The 16,853-nt window shown below is 42.1% G+C and overlaps 1 protein-coding gene across 2 annotated transcripts; it reads right to left on the bottom strand.

The window, feature by feature from the left end:
* Nucleotides 1–9,060: 9,060 nt before the first annotated feature.
* GHSR (growth hormone secretagogue receptor) lies at nucleotides 9,061–16,574 on the bottom strand. 2 transcript variants are annotated; one of them, XM_073359373.2, is made up of 3 exons: nucleotides 16,276–16,574; nucleotides 15,187–16,042; nucleotides 9,061–11,934 (listed from the first exon to the last, which is right to left on the bottom strand). In XM_073359373.2, the coding sequence occupies exons 2-3, from the start codon at nucleotides 15,956–15,958 to the stop codon at nucleotides 11,630–11,632; spliced, it is 1,077 nt and encodes a 358-aa protein (XP_073215474.1). In that variant the 5' UTR covers nucleotides 15,959–16,042; nucleotides 16,276–16,574; the 3' UTR covers nucleotides 9,061–11,629. The 2 variants fall into 2 exon arrangements, with proteins under 2 accessions (XP_073215474.1, XP_073215475.1); XM_073359374.2 differs by having other exon boundaries at nucleotides 16,311–16,574.
* Nucleotides 16,575–16,853: the final 279 nt, after the last annotated feature.

The following is a 16,853-nucleotide window of genomic DNA, read 5'->3' as shown; positions in this document are numbered from 1 at the left end:
TGTCTTTGCTCACTGTTCTGAGCCCCTTTCGGCCAGCACTCAGCCTAAAAAGCCTTCTCTCTAGTCTTTATCTCAGGGCCACATTCTGGCTGTGTCCTTGGCTTTCTGCTCTTTCTCTCTCAGCTTCTCTGCTGTTTCTCCCACTTCTTTCACACATATAGACAAACACACCTCCACCACCTAGAAAAACCCCTCTGCCCATAGGTGCCTTATATGTGCCTTGTGTTTTGGATGGAGGCTGCTTTTGTTTAAGCTCTCTATTCTATAAAGGCGCTCGATTGCTTTTGACATTTGTCCTGAATGAAAGGCATCTGCTACACCCACCAATTTCAACAAGGTTTAACCCAACCTAGTTTTAGTTAATAAAAACTAAAAAATGCCAGATGGGGAAGTTGGATCCCCAATAAACAAATGGGGCCTGGCAACATACCCCATACTACGCTTTCTGGAATTTCTTCATAATACTGTGTTATCTGGACTTCTGCAAAAACCAAATCAATATATTCTCAGAATACGTGTTAATCAATCTCATTATGTGAGCAGCTTGAGATACAGGGAGATATGATGGAAAAATCACTAAGAGGATGATTTTTTTTGATCTTCCAGAGGAGGAATTATTCAAAGACAAATGCCTATTTAATTTGCATTTAATGCTGATGAAAAATGCCAGAGACTGAAGTCCTCTACCTCAGTCACAAATGACAGCAGGAAGGCAAGTTGCTTGTAGCTGCTGCACTTGCAAACTAACCTAGAGGGATCAGCTATAGGGCAGGGGAGGAATTCAGGCCACATGGCCCATTCAGTCCTTCGCTCTTCATCTGTAACTGCTAGTTAGGGGATCAGTGACATGGAGACCCAGGCAGTGGAAGGATCTCTTAGGACATTGAGTCCTTTGAGGGTATGGTAATCTAACCATAAATGAGGCCTCAAAATGGGATTGGGGGTTGGGAGTTAGTAAAAATAAAATGGATCTTTTAAAAAGAAATATGTGACTAGCAATTGCTTTGGATATTCTGGAACCTAAAGAGGGACCAGCATGGAACCTGGAATCTGAACCCGCCCACTGAATTTTGCATGAGTGAGTTTTGAATTCAAATTATTGGTTTGGTGCTGAATCAGATCCAAAGCCTGGAATGAGCCTCTCTTCAATTTGGATGTAAGTGAAACCCCAAGATATGAACATGTAGGCCCAGATCCTCAGCCGGTGTTAATTGTCATGGTTCCATTGATTTGTGCCATCTGGCTTATGGTCAGCAGCTCAGATTCTGTACTGGGAGATGGGTAGTTCAGAAAATATAGATTCAAATGTAATTCGCTTTTTGTACTAAGCAAACTTTATTAAAAGTATTTTCTTCATTTGGGGGTTGTGAGACTTCAGATTCACTTGCTCTGGTTTGGTCACAAGAAGAAAAAGAGCCAGATAATAAATGGAAACATATGGTATAAAATATGGCTTCTGGAAGCTTCTTTAAAAAGTCTTGAGAGACTGAATGCTCTGAAGTGCAGTGTTCCTTTTGTGCTATATATAGGATGGCAATGTAGATGATGCCTCTCAGGATGGAATGGACGCAATGATGAAACTTTATACCTCTCGTGGCAATATCTTTCCTGTGTGTCTGCAGCACCCATCTGTTGAATTGAACTCTGCTGAATCGTTGTGAGCCTCAGCTAGAAAGAGCTATAGTAGTTCAAAGAAATGCTGTGTTACTGGTTGGGGTGTATGTATCCCTGCTCCCTACTGCAATGAAACAGACTTGCCCAAAGATCTTGGTGATTTTCTCACCCTGTAATTGTTGGCCTACACAAACGTGTAGTCGGTGGGTGAGGTGGTATGTGTACACCCTGCTCTAATAGATCATTGTATGTTGGAAGCATCTAAGTGAAATGACACATCCAAAAAATGCCTAACATCGCTGAAAGATGATGCTACATCCCATGAAAGATGTAACATTAACTTCAAAATGTTTCAATACATATTAGCAAAGTACTGTTTATACCACTGCTGGGCAATGTGTAATCTTTGATTGCAACAGCATGTTTACGATCTGAGAAATGAGGGCAAATAATATATGTCAGGCCAGATGTTCCAAAGGAGCGTGAGCTTCTGCAATTGCACCTGCCTAATGAATGTTTGGATACAGTACACCTAGTGTGTCCTTGCTGGGGTCCATAGATGCATAAGCATTTGTACGACCACACAAATACTGACTGTGTGTGTCACTTCAGTTATTTATATATATATACACTGGGAGCTGCTAGTGGTACACACACAAATGCATGAGCACATCTTTGGGAGTCAAGAGACCTAGGTTCAATCCCTGTCTCAGCCACAGATTTCCAGTGCAAGCCACTTAATCTACCAGTGCCTTAGATTGCCTCTCATAAATTGGGGTTATACTTCCCTACCTCACAAAGGTGGTGTGAGAATAAAATCCATTAATGATTGTGAAGCCTTCAGATATATAAGTACCTATCAAGACATCAGTAGATGTGTAAGTGATAAGTAGTGCTGTTTAGAAATACATGAACTTGTTCCGTTGGTATTGACACCTCCTCATCAATTATTGGAAGTGGACCACATCCACCCTGACTGAATTGGCCTTCAGTATTGGTTCTCCACTTGTAAGGTAACTCCCTTCTCTTCATGTGTCAATATATATTTATGCCTGTATCTGTAATTTTCACTCCATGCATCTGAAGAAGTGGATTTTTTACCCACGAAAGCTTATGCCCAAATAAATGTTAGTCTTTAAGGTACCACCGGACTCCTTGTTGTTTTTATGAACTTGTTTTAATTATCTGGTTTTACTTTTCAGCCAAAGGGCAGAATCTACCCCCTAGAACAGTGGTTTTTAACCTTTTTTCATTTGTGGACCCTAAAAAATTTCAGATGGAGGTGTGGACCCCTTTGGAAATCTTAGATCCAGTCTGTGGATCTCCAGAGGTCCATGGATCACAATGGGAAAGCCACTGCCCTAGAATGTACAACACTCTACCTCCCAGCAATGACCAGATCCCACAAAATTCTCATTGACTTCAGTGGGAGCTGGATGGAATCCCAGAGAACACACTGTCAGGACATGGGCCCACAGAGACTGATACAATCCCTTTAAAGAAATAGATGGCTTAATCAGAATAACCTATGCTGTCTGGGCTTCTTCATTAAACAAGGAGTTAACAGTTCAGTAAAGCTTGCAGCTTTCATCTTTGCAAATAAAAGACTGTTCTCAACAGCTGCTTCATCCAGTCTCTCAGTAGAATGAAAAAATTCTCCTTTGTTTACACCTACATAGAATCCTGATATGCTAATATAATGTTCATGGTGATGATCTTAATGGAGTGTGGCAGCACAGAGAAGTTCTTCCATAATAAAGAAAATAAACTGCCTGTATCAAATTATTTAATAAAATCTTTTATTGGTGTTCTTCAGCTACACTATGACTTGGGCTGTATGCCTGCGCAGTTGAATAAAAGGGAATAAGACCCTCCCTTACACACTACCTTGGGTCCAGATGTGCTTGAGTGAACAGAGCTACAGACCCACTTACTTCCTCCCCGGAACAGGTGGTCAGAATGGGAAGATCCTGGCTCCGTATCACCTTCCCAAATTCAGTGCAGAGTAGCTGAGTCAGCCAGGGTGAACAGGGGGAATGTATGGGAATGTATGCCTGGTATAAGCCAGAAGTAATGTATTTACTCCTTAGAAGAAAGCAGGAGGAGAATTGTGGCTTAGAGGGAAAGTCAGAAATGCCCAACTCTTTAAAAGCTGGCACCATCATAGCCTGAGATGGTATGACCAGAAGCAAGAACATTTCAGCAGAAGCAGGATAGCCCTTAAGGACTTAGCACCAGGCTCCCAGCAACGCTCTGTTCCCATTTCGACACCTAAATAAGTGGCCAGGTTTCAAAGCAGCACAGCATGCTGGGTGCTATGCACTTTTGAAAATCTGACCCTTAGTCAGGTGCCTAATTGGGAGAAAATCTAACAGAGGGTGTGGGTGCTGAGTACTTGGAAATCTGACTTTGATCTCTTTTGAATATCTGGCCCCACACATGGCAACAGTCAAGGGTTTAATGTTTATCAGCACTCTGTTTGTTTTTTAATACTTCTCAGTGGCCTTAGTAAAAAGGAAGGCTGGTCCAGTGGTTAGGCCACTAGCCTGCCAATTGCAAGTTCCAGGTTCAGTTCTCAGCTGTGCCACAGACTTTCCCCCATGACCTTGGGCAAATCACTTGTTTTTCTCTGTGGCTCAGTTCCATATTGATAGCAGCCTTCAACTACCTGAGGTGGGGGTTCCAAAGAGGATGGAACTCGGCTGTTCTCAGTGGTGGCAGATGACAAAACAAGGAGCAACGGTCTCAAGTTGCAGTGTGGGAGGTCTAGGTTGGATATTAGGAAAAACTATTTCACGAGGAGGGTGGTGAAGCCCTGGAATGGGTTACCTAGGGAGGTGGTGGAATCTCCATCCTGAGAGGTTTTGAAAGCCCAGCTTGACAGAGCCCTGGCTGGGATGATTCAGTTGGGGTTATTACTGCTTTGAGCAGGGGGTTGGACTAGATGACCTCCTGAGGTTCCTTCCAACCCTAATCTTCTCTGATCTGTAAAATGGGGCTAATAGCACTGCCGTGCCTCCCATGGCAATGAGGATAAATACACTGAAGACTGCGAGAAGCTAAGACACTATAGTAATGGCTCCATATAGATACCTAAGATAGATGATTTGGAAGTAAATGAAGTTCTTAACCCTTAAGGTTCTATGTGTGATTCTATTTCTCCAATAGGAAAAAAAGAATCATACTAATGGGGACCAGCCAGGCCACCCCTCCTGGCAGACCCAGGACTGTGCAGAGGCAGCCACCCTCTGGGAGAATTCGGATCCCAGGTGGTGTCTGCCCTCCTCCTCCCCCGCTCCAACCTGACCTGGGGGAAAACAACACATGGAAACCAGCCAGCGACTCCAGCACATCAGTGCAGAAGCAGTCAGAGCAGGGACACTTAAAACTTTCTTCAGTTTTGACTGGACTTTCTCTGCCCTGTGCTGATTGGCTGTTTGCTCCAGCCTCCCCCTCCCCCCCCACCCAGTATCTTCACCTCAGATTCATTCTCTTTTCCCCTTCCCTGCCCCCCTCAACCTCCTTCCCTGATTCCCTACTAACTATCCCCCTCTCCAAAAAATTGTGGCTCTACCATGACATTTGCTGCCACCACATTGTTCACTATGCTTGTGTGTTACACCCCTTGCCTCACCGTGTCTGTCTTGTCTATTTGGATTATAAACTCATCAGGGCAAGGACTGTCTGAACAGTGCCTAGAACAATGGGGCTGCATTCCTGGTTAGCCTTTAGGCACTACTGTAATAAACATCATTAACAAACAACAACAATAATAATAATAATAGAAATTTGTTAAAATGAAAATGTTCTTTTTTATTTGAGCACTAACTACTTTGTGTTGCAAAGCTATATTGCAGGCAAATCCTGGTGTAAACTAAGCAGCATCAACTTTACTGTTTGGGTTTTGCTTCTTTTGATTGTGTTTACAGTCAGAGTATGGTGGAAAGCAACTACACTCCCAAGTCCATTTGACACACAAACTTCTGTCATATTATTTCTGAATGCCTCTTTATGCAATTTGATATTTAAGTACTATTTTATGGCATACTTTTGGCCACAATACAATAGGACATGTTTTTCTGTCCTGTGCTTGACTTCATGAAAGGTACATGCATAAAATCAACGATGCTTTCCAGTAAAGTGCTTGGGATCTATTTCATCACCAATTTAACCTGGGACCGAGAAATAAGATGCAGGCAAATTGTTCACCATTATTTGTGAAACTATAATAGACAATGTAGAGCTAGAAAAGCATTTAAATGCTGTATCATTTAATGAATGAACCTTCAGTCTAATGGGCAAATTGCTCTCTGTGTGGGTTCTTCTCAGATAGGGGAGTTAAAATGCAGCAAATTTCAACTCATTGTGTTTTCTGGAAATGTTTCCATTTGGAATGGCGCAGTTTGCTTCCCACTGGACAGATGCAGTGGGATCCTCCTACTCAGCCTGTGGATTAACCATAGGCAAAGAGCTTTCCTACAGAGGCCTCCTGCCTCACTACTGCTGCCCTGCTCTACTGGCCCCTCAAGGGTTCCTGGATAGCATAGCACTGATATGAAACCTGTAGGAGACACAGTGTCCAGAAGCTCCCTCAACTTTGACTGCTTCTGAAACACCTCTCAAGGGGCTTTTCCAAATCACCATGGGAGACTCAGCGTAAGTTGCTACAGACTCCTTCTGGGGGTTTGTGAGAGAGGATTCAAACAGAGCTTGGAGATGGAGTTATGATTTGTCTACCCTAAGTCTTGGAAGGAACTGGAGAAGTCTCCAAGGTCTTGTCTGCACTAAAAAGGTTTTGCCAGTAACCGCCCCGTCATAAATGTAAAGGGAAGGGGAAACCCCTTTAAAATCCCTCCTGGCCAGAGGAAAAATCCTCTCACCTGTAAAGGGTTAAGAAGCTAAAGGTAACCTCACTGGCACCTGACCAAAATGACCAATGAGGAGACAAGCTTACTTTCAAAAGCTGGGAGGAGGGAGAGAAACAGACGGTCTGTGTCTGTTGGTATGCTGCTTTGCCGTGGATAGAACAGGAATGGAGTCTTAGAACTTTTAGTAGTAATCTAGCTAGGTATGCGTTAGATTATGATTTCTTTAAATGGCTGAGAAAAGAATTGTGTTGAATAGAATGACTATTTCTGTCTGTGTGTCTTTTTTGTAACTTAAGGTTTTGCCTAGAGGGATTCTCTATGTTTTGAATCTAATTACCCTGTAAGGTACCTACCATCCTGATTTTACAGGGGTGATTCCTTTACTCCTATTTACTTCTATTTCTATTAAAAGTCTTCTTGTAAGAAAACTGAATGCTTTTTCATTGTTCTCAGATCCAAGGGTTTGGGTCTATGGTCACCTATGCAAATTGGTGAGGATTTTTACCAAACCTTTCCCAGGAAGTGGGGTGCAAGGGTTGGGAGGATTTTGGAGGGAAAGACGTGTCCAAACTGCGTTTCCCAGTAAACCCAGTTAGAGTTTGGTGGTGGCAGTGGTTATTCCAAGGACAAAGGATAAAATTAATTTGTACCTTGGGGAAGTTTTAACCTAAGCTGGTAAAAGTAAGCTTAGGAGGTTTTCATGCAGGTCCCCACATCTGTACCCTAGAGTTCAGAGTGGGGGAGAACCTTGACAGCGCCCAAGTGGAGACAGAGCTCATACTGGTAAAAAAGTGCATTTGCCAGTATAACTTATACCAGTTCCCTGAATGAAATAAGCTGTAGCAGCTAAAGGCCTTTTTGCTGGTATAACTACATCTATACTAATGTTTTGCTGGTATAGCTATGTCAATTGGGGTGTGCAAACCAGGCCCGAGATTGCTGTCTGCTGTGTCCTCTGTATGCTATACTCTGGCATCCAACAATACACTTTTTTTCACTAACTCCATGGCTAGGCAGGCTTTCAGAGATACAGGTGCATTTTTAAGTGATGCTGCTTTGGTTTTTTTTAAAGGATTTTAAGCTATTTTCTCTTCTAATGGTATTTGAAATAAGTTCTTCTGTAGAATTCTGTTCAGTTTTCTTATCTCCAGTATTATATTTAAAAGTCTTAGAAGAGAGATAAAGCCTCATGCTTCAGGGCATAAGCCAAGAACTAAGGCCTTGCCTTCACTGCAAAAAATGGTGGCTTTTTTACATTGAGAGTTAGTTTGAGATAACTATCCTGATGTAAAATCCTAGACATGGCACAGGTACTTATTAACTCGTTAATCTTATACTGTGCTCTTAGGACTGGCCTCAGTGAGCTACAGGTGAAGTAAAAACTACCTGTGCCTTCTCTCCACTCGATTTTACCTGGGGAATGCTTTATCAATTTAGAAACCTACCTTTTTTTTTCCCCAGTGAAGACATCGCCTACCTGTCCTGGTCTAGGCAGTAACTTTCCCAATGGGCAAGCTATTCCTTATTCATTCACCTCAGGGGAGGAGGGGTGGGAGGGAGAGAGTTGCACCTTTTCTGAAGCATCTGTACTAGCTGCTTTTGGTTACAGGATACTTGGACTACCTCAGGAACCATTGGTCTCATCCAGTCTGGCAGTTCCTATTTCCCTTGAAATAATGGTGTTCCAGTATCTACTCAAAGGACACAACGCTATTATTAATGCCAAACTGTCACCTAGTGTCAATCAGCGTAACTCCTTTGACTTTGACGGCGTTTTTGTAAGGAGAGGTATCAACAGCTACTAGTATGGGAGCAACTAAGCAAATGAGATGTTATAATGTTAGCGTGGGAGTGACTATACTATTGTACATGTTAAACATCTGAACATGCCCAGAGACAACTTAAATGGTCCCAAAAATCTGACCAGACTCAGGCTGAGCTGGCTGCTCTTGCAGTTAATAAAAATGCAGGTGCCTGTGTTTTGCTGATCAGGGCCAGAGTGCTCAGCACTTTACTGGAGCAAGGCCATGCACTGTATAATGTAGAGAAAGAAATGTACTTCCTTTTCATTACAACCATCATTCCTGACATCTATGATTCAAAAGTAAGGGTCTCAGGGCCTTGTCTACACACAATGTCGCTATATTGGTACAGTTGAAGCGATACAATCCCACCCCCCACCTCTCCGTGCGGATTCAGTGATATTGGTTTAAATATGCTTTCTATTGGTAGAGTTAGTTCTGTAAAGGAATGGAAATAGCCATGCCAGTAAAAGGAACCTTTATTACACCAGTATAACTTTGTTCACACTAAGGAGTTTACCAGTATAACAATTTAACTAAAAAGAATCACATCCTAACTGAAATAGGTTTTCAGAGTAGCAGCCGTGTTAGTCTGTATTCGCAAAAAGAAAAGGAGTACTTGTGGCACCTTAGAGACTAACCAATTTATTTGAGCATAAGCTTTCCACTTTTATGCATCCGATGAAGTGAGCTGTAGCTCACGAAAGCTTATGCTCAAATAAATTGGTTAGTCTCTAAGGTGCCACAAGTACTCCTTTTCTTTTTGCTAACTGAAATAGTTATACTGGGATAAAAATTATGTGTAGGCCAGGCCTTATTCTTATTTCCACTGAGGCCACTTTATCACATTTTGGCAGTGTAAAGTGGTTTTAGTGTAATGAGACTCAGGCTCAAACTTTACTTACAAGAAGTTATTTATGCTAAGTAATGAATCTGAGCAATAGTTATATTTTACCTTGGGAATGAAAGCAACACATTAGAAATGTTTCTAATTCCCATCCCTCCCCAAATAGTGTAAACAGTAGTATTGGAAAGTTTCTCATAAATTTATTACATTTTCTGTCCACACATAATACTATCAAACACAGTTAAATTTAGAAATGTTTATGGTTATGTTCCATTTGTATACAGAGTAACACAGTTTGTAAGCTAATAATATCTTTACAGTCTTTTCAAGATCCCCAAGTTTCTCGTTTCCCTGAGTTGTATGATGCGTCTAACCAGAACCCTGTTTGTGTCTCAACAGAAAAATGAAAAAAATCAACAAAGCAGAGATGTCACTAGATACCAGCTCAGAGACAATTCTATAGTCTAGTCTGTCAGTTACCTGCTTCTGTCTCATACTAGCAGAACATGAACTGGTGTCAGACAGTCAGGGGCTTGCCTCACCCTTGAGTTTTTAATTTGTTAACCCTTTGCATCTTGGATGGTTATAAACCCAGCTGCTTTTGTCTCTTCACCTATACATTTGCACCCAATTACTTCACATTACAGATGCTCACTGGCTTCAGCAAGTGCAGGATCAGGCCACAAAATGGACTCAGGTGTCACATCCCAAAAGAAGCAGTCTTAACTTTAATGCTTTTCAGATAGCACAGCCCAAACAAAACAATCTATATGCAAAACATACAGCAGATACAGAATAGGCCAAATTCTGATCTTAGTTACACCCGAGCCGTTCCATTAACTGGAGGTGTAAAAGAGTAGAATATGGCCCCTTATCCTTAAAGGAATTTTGGACAAGACAGATAATTTATTAAGTGGAGCAAGCTATGGGCCAATCAGTAACAAATACAAGAAACAAAATAAGTATAAATCTGCTATTCCACATGCATGCTATAAGATTGTATAAGCCTACATAACAATAGAGGCAGTACAGGACATCCATACAGCATAAAAGATGGACAGTACTGGAAAAAGAGACCTGAGTTACAAAAATCATGGAATTCAAGGGTTTTGAAGATCAGCAACCCTGTGTGTGTTTTAAAGTGTGTCACTGCTCTCTGCTGGGTGGAATCAGAACTGCTCAGCAGTGCATCATAGGCACTATACTGGTAACAGCAAACTGATATTCTTTAGATGAAAGGGAGCTGTGCTTTTGGGACAGGAGTTTCATAGATTCACAGAAGGGATCATTGTGATTATCTGGTCTTGCCTCCTGTGTATAGCAGGCTATAGAACTGCCCCAAAATAAATCCTAGAACTTATTTTTAAGAAAAACATCCAATCTTGATTTAAATATTGTCAGTGATGGAGAGTCCACCATGACCTTAGTAAATTGTTCATTCCAATGGTTAATTACCCTCCCTGTAACCAAGTTCTGAGTGGCCATGGTGTTCAGCACAATGACAAGTGGACAGTTCCTAGCTAGTCACAGATTTGTTACAATATTAAAACAATAAAGCTTGCAAGTTCAAAGACATCAAGATACTTACAATCAAGCCAAAGAAACTGTGTGGATGATATAGCTATCTTTTCAGTCGCATTTTGATGAGATTTGTGATTTAAAGTTTTTAGTGGGAAAAAATATCATGCTAAGGAATATTTCTTCTTTAAAAGATCACTTTGGTGGGGATTGCATTCAGTAGTTTTCCTTACTACATCGTTGTGATTCTGAAGCTAATACTGTCCTTGCCATACTGATACATTAAAAAAAAAAATTCAGTACTGCTCTAATAGCTTTGTAAGGCAGTTCTGCCTAAGGTATTGTTTTTATTTCCCTTCTGTTCTGACATGATCTGAAGGCCATTGATTTTTAGCATGTTTGAAACTTTTCCACTTTTATTTCTTTCTCTTTCATAAATCATTTCCCCTTGAAAGCTTTTGACCATGATTATGGCATAGCACAACAAATTCAATGTTTACTTGCAAAAGGCAGCTGAATTAAACTTCTTCTAGGGACTCATCTTTACTTAGGCAAAACTTTCAATGAAGTTGATCGGATTGCTATCCTGATTCCATTGACATGTTAAGGTTATCATGGGACAAATCCTGCTCACCTTAGCTCCCAATGAAGTCACATAAGTAAGGTGGACAGGGTTGCCTCCTGCTTTTTAATGGTAAAGCCCAGCTCCCTTGCCAGTGTCTTCATATAAAATCATAGGCACCAAAAGCTGCAGGAAAATAACACTAGAGCATTGCTAAGTTCTGTCAGCATGGATCACCTGTCATCTGCTCAGTGCTCAACTCATTTGTCTTACCTTTAACTGGCTACATCATATCTTTCATCAAGCCCCAGTGATGAACAGAAATACTGCTTTACATTTTGCTTTGAATATCTTTCTCTTTCGTTATGGCTTTCTGTATAATATTTGTAAGTGATGCTTTAGCACTTGATATAGGTTGTCATGTAATCACACTAGATTCTGACCAAGCACGAGAATGTTCCTGCTTTGTAACAGAGAATCTGTTCTTTGGGAGAGCTTTGAGTCCAAACAACCTGCAAGCAGCAACTCGATACTTCTTAGACATAATGTTGTACAGGATAGGGTTGATGGCAGCACTAAGGTAGAAGAGGACAAAGGATACCAAGTTGCAGTACTGGCTGATCACAGCTATCTCCAAGGATCCGGCTTCAAAGGATTTGGAAAACAAATATCGTCCTACATGAAAAGGCAACCAGCAGAGTATGAAAGCAAACACCACCACAGCTGAAATGGAAACAGCAGAAGAATATTAAAACAATAGGTCATTTAAAATTAAATGTACTTATACTTCTTTAATACTAGTGAAATTTAAAGAGTGTGATTTGCATAAAGTAAAAAGCTGATCATAATTTATTTTATTTTTTGGTATTTGTTTTTCCTAAATTAATATCTACATTATTAATAGATTATAAATCTCATTAATAACAATACAGTAAATATACAGCTATATTTTAATATATAAATCCCAGTCGAGTTTAGTGTAGAATAGTTTTCAACTACATCACTTTGGGTTTTTGCTAAAACAGGATTGGAGGAACAATATAGTGATGAAAACACTGACATTAAGTGTTTTCAATTAACGGTAACATACACAGTGTTTAAAAAAGCTCATAAATATAACTGATGGCTTTAGAACTGCAATTTTACATTAAAAGTGTACGGACATAGAGCTATATTGAATCTGGGTAAAGGACTCAAAGAAAGGGAAAATGAAACTGGAGCTCTGGAAGATTTATCTGCAAGATAATGAAAGACAATAAAACAAGCTACTAAGGCAAGCACAATCCATCCTATGAACCTTCTGGCTTGTATATTGCTCTTGAGAATGAATTACCCCAAGAAGAGCAAAGCTAAAAATATGCATTTGAAAACTTGAGCTTTTGCCCATTTTGCTTTCTACACTTCCTGGAAAGTGGGGAATATTTTCTATTGGTTCATTACACATTATTGGTTCAACAGTACTTTTTAAATTGTTTTGAATAGCCCTGTTCACATACAAAAAAGACATGCGAATTTCAAGATAGAGTTTTTAACAGCCTTTTCATTTGGTAGTTAACTTATTTGATTTTACCAGAAAACTCATTTTGTTTATTATCGTATCTGGGTAAGATCCTGGCCGCACTGAATTTAATGGGTGTTTTGCCACCGACATCAATGGGGCCAGGTGTGTCATGCAATGGCTGAAACAATATTTATAGAGTGTGATTGAAAAGCAATTGAAAGGGGATAATTATCACTAGCTTTTCACAAAACATGATTTCTATGTTTAAATGCACATACAGCGAGAAATCATAGTCTCCCAATTCTGCTGAAAGCAGCTTGATTTTGGGAAAACCATTTAACAAGTTTCTGCCTCGGAGTCTCCATTTGTAAAATGGGACAGTAATATTTCCCTTACTGAGTCTTAATTTATAAGAAATTAAGATAATCTAAGAGAAGGTGCTAAGGAATCAGAGTTACTATTATAAACCAAGGCCAACATTTTCAAAAATAAGATACGTATGAAAAATCAGCTTGACTGGGCTGAATTTAGGTATGCTGAGCCATATTTAGCCTCTAAAAGCTAATGGCGTGATCGTCAAAGATGTTGAGTCCTATTGATTTTACTGAAAACCACACAACTTTTTTAGGCCCTTGAATATGGATATAGAAGCCTAACTTTGCCTTTTGATAATTTTGAATTGTTGGCCATTCAAATCAATGGAAGCTGAGGGCATTATGCACCTTGCATTACTGAACCCCTATTAAGTTCTTTCATTATATCCGTCATTAGATTTCCATCGGGTAGATAATGTTGTCTTTCTCTTAAAGGATATTCTAGCCACATGCAGTGTCATTGTAGCTGTGTCAGTCCCAGGATATTAGAGAGGCCAGGTATGGGAGGTAATATCTTTTATTGGACCAACTTCTGTTGGTGAGAGAGACAAGAGTTCGAACCTGAAGAACAGTGCTGTGTGGCTCAAAAGCTTGTCTCTCTCACCAACAGAAGTTGGTCCAATAACAGATTCTAGCCACAGTCCTTTCATTCTCTGATGTGGTGTGAAGCAAGGTGTTTGAAATATTATTAATGTTTGCAGCAGTGCTTTAGGATTGAGGTAAGTATTTTAGGATTGGAAATTGGTATATTTAAACTTTTAGAAATATAAATATGGAAATGAGGTACTGGAGGGTTTTCTTCCTGTAACAAGCAAAAATTCACAGTTCTGAAAATTTAGATCAGGAAACAGAAGTGTAAGTAGTGAGTTACTTCCAAGGTAACACCTAACCCTCCGAAGTAGTCTATCGATCCTAAAATGTAATTGAAGGTACATGAAGTATCACAGCTTTTATCACACATGCTGTTGTTGCCTAGTAAATTAAAAAAAATATGAATAAAACAATCAGTTAGATACAGTTAATAATTTAGATACATGGGACCACACTGTGTAGCTCTTTGGCCCATTACTCCAACTTAATTGAATTTCATAAAGTGGGGCTGTCTCCTGCAAAACCTTATTCATGTGAGAAAAAGGTTACCTACATGAATAGACCTTCTGAAATCAGTGGGATTACTCATATGTGAAAGGACTACTTGCACAGGATCAATGCTGCTAGAATAATAAGAGAATTTGTAATTTTCTACCAATAAACTGATGGTAATTTTTTTCAAACTGATGGTGCCAGAAAGTGTTATCTTTTTCTGTACTAGTGGATCTAGTCCATACATGGGATGCCTGTTAACTGCACTGACATTGAGTGCTTATGGGGTCAGATTCTTTAGGGTTAAAGACATGTGCCCATTTGTATGTTAAGGTTAACATTTTACAAGCAAATAATATTATTTTACTGAAAATATTTAAACATACTAAATTAAAAATGACAGGGGCTAATGACTTGGTCTTGTTTCCCACAAGTCAATGGGAGTTTTGCCATTGACTTCAATGGGAGCAGAATCACAGACTCTAAAAGAGAAAGAATATTCCTTACTAAGTACTTTAGCTTTCATTACATTAATAAACTATATTTGTTAGTTTTCTTCAACAGGCTCAAAGAAATTGACATTCCCATAATTCCCTACATGCATTGATCCATTCTGTTTAGATCTCCTGCAATCAAACATCATGCTTTTAAAAGGGTTTCGTTTTGTGGATAAATACAAATCCTCTCAAACTGGCATTTAATTAGTTACAAAGAGGTTCAGGAATTTTCAGTGCAATAGTGATTGTAATATTGATATTTTTCATTAATTATTCTTTTCAATATCAGAGATTGTTATATTAATATCTGCCCAAATATTTTGCATAGGACGCCGGTATAAGTCACAGAGAGTGAAGAGTGTTGTTATATTGCTACTATAAACTTTAGCCATATAGTAAAAATGGTCTATAAATACTTCACTTTTAGTGACCATTTTAAAGCACCGTCAATGTCTCTCTCTCCCTCTCTCTCTGACACACAAACGCGCAACAGTAAAATGGAATTAATATAAAATCCTACCTAACATTTTCACAGTTTGTTTGTTGTTCTTGTCCCTGACAGAGGTATTTGGTCCTATGTTCTTTCTCTTCCTCCTCCAGATTTTCCTCCCAATAAGGCTGTAAAGCACAGTCAGGCAAAACACAGGCAGGAAAAAGAAGACGCTGGAGGTCCAGACCATGATGGTGAGCAGCCCTGATTTGATCGCATACTCCGTAGCTCTGCACTCGTTGGTGTCCAAGGGGTTCGTTCCATTCTCGTGCTCAACCCCAACCAAGACAAAAATAGGTCCCGCGCTTGCAAAGGACACAGCCCAGAGGACCAGGATGACCAGCTTGACTTTCCCTTTGGTGATCACTACTTTTGCTTTGAGGGGGAAACAGACGGCGAAGTACCTCTCCACGCTCAGGGCTGTGATGTTGAGGATGGTGGAGTAAGTGCAACTTTCGCTGACGAACTGGAAGAGCTTGCAGAGGAGGTCTCCGAAGTTCCAGGGTCGGTACTGCCAGAGCCGGAAGAGATCCAGGGGCATGCAGAGAAAGATCAGCAGGTCGGAGAAAGCCATGCTGGACAGGTAGAGGTTGGTCGTAGTCCGCATGTCTCGGAACCGGGACACCACCAGCATGGTCATGAGGTTGCCTAGAATCCCAACGACGAAGAGGAGGACGCAGGTGACCGTGATGCCCGTCAGCACCGGGGCTGGGAACAGGTGCACGGGGTACTCGGGCCAGCTGTCGTTCTCGTAGCCCGGGGCAGGCGCGCTGGAGTTCGGCCAGCCGCTCTGGTTCCACATCCTGCCGCCTACGCCGGGGGCAGCAGGCGGGTTCCGCGGCTCGGCGGCTCAGCTTGTCCGGGGCAGCCCCGCGGCGCTGGGGTGCTGGAAGGAAGCAAAGGCGGGCGGCACAGGGTTAGAGACCGGGGGGCACAGGGCCCTTAGCAACCGAGCCGGCCCCACCAGCCACCCCGAGGCCACAGGCGGCTGCGCCCCCAGCCCTCTTGGCCTCTGCACCAGGTGCGAACCCCCCCCCCTCCTCCCCGGGCTTGCAGGTGCCCGGCGCCCCATCGGCGGCTGCCCCCTAAGCAGCAGCAGCGTCCCGTTCTCCGCTGTACCTGCAGCTGCTCCTGCCTCTGCCTCCCCGGCTCACCTGCCCTCCGAGCTCCATCCCCGCTGGCCCAGCCATCCGGGACGGGGCCGCCGCTGGAGCCGCTCTGCTCCGCTGCCGCCAGGCGCCGACCGGGGGCTGCCGCGCTCGCAGGTGCGGCCGGAGGGAACAGCTGGAGCCGCCCCGCGCCGCCCTCTCCCCCCTGGGCCACTGGCCCTGGCGGCGAGCCCGCCTCCCCGCGCTCCGCGGGCGGGCGGGGGGCTGCAGGGTGGCCGCTCCCGCGGAGATCCCGGCAGCGCTGGGGCCAGGGGCGGGGAGAGAGCCAGAGGGGGAGTGTGAGCCAGTGTGTGAGGAGAGAGGGTGTGACTGTGTCAGGAAAGGGTGTGTCCCTGTCAGAGGAGAGGGCTGTCCTGTGTGTGTGTGTGTGTGAGAGAGAGAGAGAGAGAGGAGAGGGCTGTACTGTGTGTGTGTGTGTGTGAGAGAGAGAGGAGAGGGTTGTCCTGTGTATGTGTGTCAGAGGAGGGGGTGTACTGGGTGTGCATGTGTGTGTGAGCGGAGAAGGCCGTACTCTGTGTGTGTGTTTGT

This window comes from Lepidochelys kempii, chromosome 9, assembly GCF_965140285.1.
Source record: "Lepidochelys kempii isolate rLepKem1 chromosome 9, rLepKem1.hap1, whole genome shotgun sequence".
Lineage (NCBI taxonomy): Eukaryota > Metazoa > Chordata > Testudines > Cheloniidae > Lepidochelys > Lepidochelys kempii.
Note: the sequence above shows the minus strand (reverse complement) of the source record. Positions and strands in the feature narration are given on the sequence as shown.